At 40.5% G+C, this 9,289-nt stretch overlaps 1 protein-coding gene across 1 annotated transcript in view; it reads right to left on the bottom strand.

Moving 5' to 3' along the window:
- Positions 1–4: 4 nt before the first annotated feature.
- grk1a (G protein-coupled receptor kinase 1 a) overlaps positions 5–9,289 on the bottom strand; it is a 28,098-nt gene continuing 18,813 nt past the window's right edge. Inside the window, 6 exon segments of the mRNA XM_061766296.1 lie at positions 5–731; positions 1,417–1,563; positions 3,077–3,236; positions 3,420–3,505; positions 4,065–4,145; positions 6,509–6,598. Coding sequence (XP_061622280.1) covers positions 495–731; positions 1,417–1,563; positions 3,077–3,236; positions 3,420–3,505; positions 4,065–4,145; positions 6,509–6,598 — 801 coding nt within the window. The 3' untranslated portion in view covers positions 5–494.

Genomic DNA, 9,289 nt, shown 5'->3' with positions numbered 1-9,289 from the left:
CGTCAAGAGTAAAGTTGTATTTTTCTAACACTGCTCTCGATTATGTGCTACGTACTCAATGTTCACACAAAGTACATCTACTGATATTAACACTGCAAGTAGTGCTACAGGTAACACTTTTCTGTCTTAATAAACTTTAAATGACACAATCATTAAAATGCAATGTAGCAGCCACAGTGTGGTTTATCCTCACATTCCTGTTGAAAGAAAGCCCTTATTTGTAGTGCATTCATGGTATTGCAATAGCACACAGGGATACCTGCTAAGAAACTGGCTATAACAAGCAGATGTCAGTCATTTGGTATACTAATGTTGGAGGCCTATTCAATGCACATGAACTATGTTCACTACTTATATCAACAGACATTTTGCACCCTTCTAGCAGCAGAGAGGAGCTCACTGACTTCTGCGTCTGCACCCGGCCGTCGAGCGACCGTTTTCTAAGGTGGACTAATTCAAGACAAATACTGCGGTTTTTGGTGGGGGCAGAGAGCTCAGTAGGCATAAGGTGGAGGTTTCTCAAAGGGGCTGTGTGAGGATCCAAAGAGAACCGGCGCATTGGGCGTAAGCATGAATCCTCCTGGTTCCTGGGTACCTCCCTGCTGTAGCAACTGGGTGGCACTTTGTGAGGGTGGCTGACTCTGGGTTTCATCAGAAGGACAGGACGTGCCAACAGGACCTCCCTCAGGGATCATTTGCGGGGTAGCAGGTCCCTGGAAACTGCTGTTAGACTGGAGAAAAGGTGTTGTAGGATAAATGTCATGAAGAACTACCGGTAGGTACTTGCTAACCACTTTATTAGGTTCACCTGTACATTCATTCCTCTTTTGCAAAAATAAAAAGACTAACCACTTTATTAGGTACACCTGTACACGCCGTCTTTGCAAAGATAAAAAGGTTCGGCTGTGACTCCTACCATGAGAAAGGTGTTCATGTAACAATATGTTTATTAATGTGGTGGTAGTTTGCAGTGATGTAGAAGAGTACTGCATTATATTAAGTGCATTTTCATAGAATCCTGTTTGCATGCGTGCATTTATGGACTATGTAGTGTATGTAGCAGGTTCAATATAACAGACGGGATAATGGAATTTTTTCCTTGGGGCGACTAGGATGAGTTTTTCTTTTTTTTTTTTTTTTTTATAAACAATGAAACATTTCATGCCCTAAAAATCACAAAAGACTTGTGGTTCTGGGGATAAGGCCAGATGAAATGTCAAACCATCCTCTTGAGTTTAGGAATGTCTCAACAAAGTTTCATTCAAAATGCCTTGAATGAATCTTATTTTTTCATTCTGCACTTGGAATAATGCTATTGCTTGAGTTGTGGCCTGGTTATACTGTCATACTACTACACAATGCGACAATTTGCACTTTCAGGACTCTGAGCAAGCTCTTGGGTCCTCTGTTACCCACCTGCGCTGGTCCTGGATAGTTGGGGTAGGCAGGGAGATTCTGCCCTGGAGGGCAGAAGCCAGCGTAGGTGAGCATGTGCTGGGTCGGGTTGTACAGGATGTGTGGTGGTGGCGCTGGGCTTGGAGCCACTGGTGCGGTGGGCTTCTGCTGCAGGGAACAGTTTCAAGTCGAAGTGGAGGATAAGCGTGTGACAGAGATGCAGGGTTACAACATGGACTGGGCACCATTATTCACACACTGTGAGCCTTTCATGTCAATTCGACAGTTATTTACCACATACTGTACCTTACAGTAACAGTAATACAGTAATAACTAGTTTTCACTGCATTGTGGGAATTTGACTGACGTCACACAGAGTTACTGTAATTTTGCATGCAGCAGAATTGTGACGACGTGTGCTCCCGGCATGCATTGCGCCATAAAATGTTGAACTGTTGCCATAATAAAGACGCTAATCCTTCATGTTCATGAACGATAAGGATTAACGTAACATTGATCATGTGTGTTTATGTTACCCATCGTTTGTTGAATGTGTGTCTTACATGAAACCCTGACTGTGGGGTGTGTGCAATAGAGTGACATCCCGGTCAGTTCTGCTTATATACGTCTTCAGTAACCCAAAAATAGCTCCTGTGTACTCTGTGGAACTCATCAGCACCACAATGACTAGAAACATTGATTTGACACTGTTGTCAGTAAGTATTATAATCAAATTGACTGTAAAAATCCTACAAAATGTTTCTGCCATGTTTTTTTGGAATGTGGGAGGAAAATGGAGTCCCTGGACAAAACCTATGCAAGAACTTGCCAACTCCAAACAGAACTGCTTTCTTTTAAATGTGTATTTAATAGTTAATACAGAGTAATAATGTGTTTGTGAAACTAATGTCTATAAATAAACTTAATAATTTCCTTGGAGTGTGTGTGTCTGTACATAGAACAGTGGACGACTGGTTAGCACATCTGCCTCACAGTTCTGAGTCCTGGGGTTCAAATCCCGGCCCGCATGTGCTCCTCGTGTCTGTGTGGGTTTTCTCCAGGCACTCCGGTTTCCTCCCACATCCCAAAAACATGCATGGTAGGTGGATTGGAGACTCTAAATTGCCCGTGTGTCCCGCCTCCCGCCCGAAGATAGCCGGGATGGGCTCCAGCGTGCCCGCGACCCCAGTGAGGATAAGCAGTAAAGAAAATGGATGGATGGATGCGTGCTTGTACTCTCACTCTGTACTTTAGTAGAAGTACAATACAGTTGCAGAGCAGAAGTACAGACTCCACTCCCGTATTTTAGTAAAAGTAAAAAAAACTACAGACTGAAATGAAACCTTCTTTGCACACAAAATAGTTTCCCTCTTATTAGTGCTCAAACTGAAAAGAAAACATGTCATATGTTGTTACTTAAGAGCGAGCTAGTGTTGGCTTGACTTTTATTTGATCACTGTTCTTTGTGAATGTAGTAACAAAAAGTTCCTTTTGTTACCTCCCACCAGTGCTTTTTGACTTCCACGACAGTATTGCCAGCCCGATGGTTTGCTTGGCGAGTGGCTAGTGGTGTGACTGGCAAAGACCAACAGACCTGATATACATTGGCTCTTTGGTACTAAATCTTGAATTTGCTGTTCGTTTCAAAGCCACTTTAGTCACCATTCCTTGGACTGCTCACCATGTCCTTGTAGGCTCCGAGGATGGCGGCAGCGATGATTCCCAGGAAGAGGCCGGTCACGTTGAGGACCACTGAGGCCCACAGCAGACGATGGAGGTGGATCACATCCCAACAGCTGTTGACCCCAGTGAACTCAAAGTACTGAGGGTGGTACTCTGTGCTGTAACACACAAAATGCGCATCATTCAAACAAAAATGTCAGTTGAAACTGTTTTTTGTGTTATTTTTTTTTTTACACCGGTTACATTTTAGTCTATTATTTAATGTATATATAACCATCATAACCATTGTATAAGAAATAGAAAGGAGATGTGTGATATGTATAAAAATGAATGCAAGTTACCTCTCACAGTTATGAAGGTAGCAGCAGTAGCAGGTGTTGCTTCTCAGCTTCAGCTTGCAGGCTTTGTTGAATGAATGACACGTCACCTGAAAGTTTGGCGGATTGAAGCGGTTATTCAGAAAGATCTGATGAGTTCAATGCTTTATTTTGTCATATGCAGTCATAGATCTTTTAAAGTTTTTATTTTATTTTATTATTTTATTTTTTTTATACTGTAGTTTTAGTTTGCATTAGTGTAAACCTTCTTGCAACAGAATGGGAGCTGTTTCTAATATTTTGGCAACAGCTTTCCATTTGTTTGTATAACAGTTTTTGAAAGGCGCTATATGAATCAAAGCTATTATTATTATTATTATATACATGCAGTAATGTCAGTCAAGCACTAGATGTCACTGAATTGAAACCTTTGCAAGGAGCTTGGCGTACAGTACTATAATACATTTCACACATCACCCAAAAGTGTAGTTTACAATGCAAAATTGCAATTGGCCATACTCTATAATGTGTTAAAAATACTAATGGAAGTATCAAAAGCAGATTTATGTCGTATTTTTCATAAACATTATTCAATATTCCATCATGACAAACATCATGACAAAGTGTGCGTGTGTGTGTGTGCGTGCGTGCGCGCGTGTGTAGCTTCACCTCAGTATAGTAGCTGTCATAAGCATAGCCAGAGCCGCTGGTGTAAAAGTCACACATGTCCTCTTGCAAAGGTCTGATGTCCTGTGGGAGGATTACAAGAAAGAAACAACCCGCATGAAAAGTAGACTTCCGACTGCTGGCCAAACAATCACAAATATTTTCTGCAGTACAAGTGTCACACTTGCAGCTTTCGAGTTTTGGGGGAAGTGCACCGTGCACCTTAGTGTGAATGCAGCGGTTTTATGGCTAACGCTGCAGATTACCAGCAGACCGCCTGCACCAGCATGACAGAATGAACGAGGTCATTAAATGATTTCATTGTGTGAGGCTTGAAGGAGCAATGAATATAAATTCTACTGTCCTGTGAGGCTGTGAAGGGGCTTTGATCAATATCAGCGAATTAGTGTCAGAAGCTGAATGGTTACTGAATCCTTACTCATTAAATACATTTTATCTTTCACTGGGTTACAGTTTTTCTCAACTGCTAAACCACATTTCTTGAAACCTCCACCCATTTTCTCAATACCTTAAACACAAATCCCAAAATTCAAGCAACATTCACAAAACCCCTGACTCTTTCTGCAAAACCAAACTACTGACTCAAAACTCACCCCCAGTCAATCAAAATGAAAAACCCACTGAACAGTCATTACACACGACATTGAAAAAAGGAAAACACAATCACCAGATCATAAATCTACAGGAATAATCTGGGTTTTTCACAATAGCAATGCATTTTGCAAACCAAAGCAAAAATCCCACTTAGCACTTGAAGTTAAAAAAAATAATAATTAAAAATATATATCTTTTTTTGTTTAGAAAGATAAAGTACTAGGCCTAGGAGTATAAAATTGATGTATTGAAATACCTTTTTGTGTACAACTACGTATAGACTCATACTGCAATCATGTACGTAATATAGAAAGCAATAAGGCCTACTTGTTCATATCTCTGAATCTTCGGGCTGTGGTGGACAGTGAATGTGCTTAGGTTGGACTGCACTCGCTGCATTCCCGCTTTTCTTATTGTCAAATCTGCAAAAGTTGCCCGTATTTCATCTGAAATACAGTGTATAATTGTTCTTTCTCTTATAGCTCTTCTCTCTCGTCTTCCTCCTGGATCACTTCTTACTCTGCCTTTGTCTCTCTGATGATCTCTATCCATAGTGAAACTTCAGCAATCATTGCTCACTAACCTGGCTTACATTGGTTTCTTCACGTCATTAGCCACAACTGTGATCAATTTTGAGTTGCTGTGCTTTAACTGAATTTGACTTTTGCTACGTGCGCTTATCATCATGCAACACAAGTTCATCAGAGTGCAGAATGTGTTTTAGTGGGTGAAAATATGTTCATGATTGTTTCTAACTAGGTGAAAAGTACCTAAGGTTCCACTAAAAGAGTGACCAATTCAATAAGTTGGTTCAGGGCACTGAGGATTTGGTTCAGACAACAGGGTTTTGGGTTTTCGCAATTGAGAAATATTGTAATGGGCCAGGGGGTGAGAATAGAAACATGAGGTCCACGGACATATTTAAGTCGCCGGTGAATGAAAAAATGTGTAAATATATGATGACTTTAGCCTTCTCCACTACCACAGCAGTTTGAATGTGTGAAGTGTTGGTCAAAAAAGAAAACAATTTTACGTAAGGGAGGGAAACAGAACGGCACCCATAAATCACATTTAAAAAGGTAAATTCAGAATCAGAATCATCTTTGTTTGCCAAGTATGTCAGAAACAGGCAAGGAATTGGTCTCCGGTAGTTGGAGACGCTTTCGTACGACAACACACCGTCAATTGACAGAGAATACTTTTGAGACATAAAAACATAGTCACTGAGCAACAAAAGGTTACTAGTAATGTGGTAATGCCGATATTTTGTATTTATTTTTTGACAATTGTGCAAAATGATGCCGAGTCCTCTCGCAATTTAGAGCAGTTTGAAATGACTAATAGAACAATAGTCTGGTACAGTGACCATTGTGCAAATGGCGCAGAGACTTCCAGAAATGTATGCAGTTTAAACTGAGTAGTAGTGCGATAATCTGAAACAATATCAATTATGCAAATGGTGCAGATACTTTTCAAGCACTACAGTGAGTGCACGAATAATGTATAATTGGCCCGACAGAGATGTGGCTAAAATCTCCAGACAAAATTGGTAGCATGATTCTTAAACAGACGTAGTGGAAATTCAGACATAGTTAATCAAATCATTTAAGGAAGGGCTAAATAATTGACTTTTCTGTTGCTTGGATGAATATGGCACAGACATGCACTTTTGGCGGGTGAAATGATTTATTTTCTTGACCCAAAATAATCATTGATGCTCTTGTCCCGAACCAAAGGCTGACATTTGAGTTGCTCTGATTTGTACGTGAAGAGGCAAATTGGGATGGTGGTGATAATTATACGTAGACATTTTCCTTCTTTCTGATACTTACAATAAATTCTGACGCGATGATCCCATCCACGATGGCACAGAAGAAGGACGCAATAACTCCAATGCTGATGAAGATAATGGCAGCCATGAGCTTGAAGAGAACAGATGTGCAACGAGAGAAAAAATGCATTGTATAATATTGTGAAAAGTTATATAGCAACACAAGTAACAGTTACTTTTATTTCATGCTAGGCCAGTAAAAAATACTGTACACACAGATATAATATTGCTCTGTGTGACCTGATTAGTCAGTGGCTGTAGAAAAACTGCAGGATGAGAATGGAAACATATGATGCCACGCTCTGCCAAAGCATAGGTGCTTTGAGGGTAATTTATGGGAAACGTGGCTTCTTCTTATAACTATGGACACATGCACACGCACACACACACACACACACACTTTGTTCTGAAACCCCAGCTGCCCTGTTGTAGATGTCCAATTATGAACTTCGTAATAATATTTGTATATCTCAGCATCATTTCCTGACACTGTTCAATCACCCTTCTAGAACAGTGCTTTCTGTGCTTTTAATAACTGACTTTAAAATACTTTGTGGGATCATTTGCATTTATATGAAATGTATTGATGTACAACAGAGCTTTTTCATAAACATATAGAATTGATATGACAAATTATTGTTTTAGAGGAGCGCTGTCAATTAGACAACACAAATGCTTGCTGTTGTAGAAGGGATGATGAGAAGAAGTTATTATATCTGAGCTATATTACTGGTTGGCATTATATTTTTTAACTATGCCTTTTGAGATTGATTATCTTGGATGTTATTTCACACATTTTATTATATATTATATTTGGGGTTACGTGCATATGTCCCCCCCAATGACCTTTGAAAAGACAATTTCACAACCCAACTGCATTCTAATTCTGGAAAAAGGGTTTTCAATATCAGTGTTCCAGCATGTTTGTTGAATAAAAAAACTCAACATTATCTTGAAGGAGGTTCCTGCAAGGGTTTAGTGCATCTACACAGAGGCATGTTTCCAATATACAGTATCACATTTCATAATTAAAACTGTAAGGAGAGTCATTGTGCCAGGGGGAAAAAAAAACAAGAAAACACTGTTATTCATTCCTGCTGGTGTTACTGTATTCTCATAGCAAATCTTTATTGAACTGAGACCATTTCTGTTGTGATTTGGCGCTATTGAAATGACGACTGGTGCAGACGGTAATTGTTAACCCTTCATTGACGCTCAGAATGCTTTGCGACTGCAAACTTTATATTACATTGTATTACTTTTTCCGTCGGCACATTTGCCGACTGGTTAGCACATCTGCCTCACAGTTCTGGGGACCGGGGTTCAAAGGCCCCGCCTTTGTGGAGTTTGCATGTTCTCCCAGTGTCTGCGTGGGTTTTCTCCAGGTACTCCGGTTTCCTCCCACATCCCAAAAAGGGGGTTGATTTCCGACTCTAAATTGCCCGTAGGTGTGAAAGTGAGTGCGAATGGTTGTTTGTTTCTATGTGCCCAGCGATTGGCTGGCAACCGGTTCAGGGTGTACCCCGCCTCTTGCCCAGAGTCAGCTGGGATAGGCTCCGGGACGCCCACGACCCTAGTGAGGATAAGCGGTAAAGAAAATGGATGGATGGATGGATGGATAGATTACTTGTTCCATCGATTCTGTCCACATACAGTATTTACCGTACACGCTAAAACATGAGTAAGCCTGTGGTAAACCACTTTAAGCTTTCTTTGTTGTGATATTACGACAAATGTCTAAAGCTTATTACTACTGATCAAACTAAAGAAAGTGATCCATTGTGTCAGATGGTTGCAGCTCTGTGTCTTACATGAGAAGGAAAAACATAAACAGGATTACTGTTGATTGAATGAAAGCACATACAGTATGAAAGACATGAAAATAAAATAATTTTCCGGGTGGGTTTTTATCTGACCTCGGCCCAGACTCTCCACTTCATTAGCTGTTTCAATGCCTCGACTTTTATGTGCTCCAAATGGGAAATGAGGCCAGCAGCACAGACAATAGAAGCTGACAAATGCATGACTTCACATTAGCTTAGCACCAGCTGTCGGCACATAAAACTCATCCACGTATTCCAAACAGAGCCTCTAATCTGCCTTCATATGCATAGATGAGGGATGCAAAGCAGCAAGTAAAAAGAAGTAAGGAGTGCAAGTTGTCTTTAGGAAAAGATGTTTTGTATGATACAAAACTAAAGTCAAGTCAAGGTCTTTTTGCAGTGCTCACTGTTCCAGTGGCAGACCGCCACTGTTAATAAGAAGTGAACATGCCATTGCATGTTGGTTAAAATACTGTCCTGCTCTTCATGCTGCAAGGTGACCAGGAGGACTTTTGTCCGTGAAATATAGTGAGGATGTCCAGAAGAGCCTTTTAGAAGTGAGAACAGAACACCAGCTTGGTGAAGCGTTTAGTCATAAAGTAAAAGCCACTGCGTCTAAAAGGAGCCAGCACCATGAGTTCAAATGGAGAGCTAGTTTCTCTTTATTTTTTTCAAAGAGAGAATTTCATGCTTTTGGATGTCCTGGTCAAATCAAATTAGGACTGTATGAGTCAGTCTATTAATTTGTAATATTTACAAAATGTGAAATGTACCTTCAAAACATAACTACCGTATTTTCACGACCATAAGGCGCACTTAAAAGTCTTAAATTTTCTCCAAAATGGACGGGGCGCCTTATAATGCGGCGCACCTTATATGTGACTTTGATGAGCGCTCCGCTTGACTGACTGGGAGCATTTCCTGCCGACAGGCTGCTTATATAGAGGAAAAGCGGACGT

This window comes from Phyllopteryx taeniolatus, chromosome 2 (assembly GCF_024500385.1).
Source record: "Phyllopteryx taeniolatus isolate TA_2022b chromosome 2, UOR_Ptae_1.2, whole genome shotgun sequence".
Lineage (NCBI taxonomy): Eukaryota > Metazoa > Chordata > Actinopteri > Syngnathiformes > Syngnathidae > Phyllopteryx > Phyllopteryx taeniolatus.
This window is presented reverse-complemented; position numbering and strand designations above follow the sequence as displayed.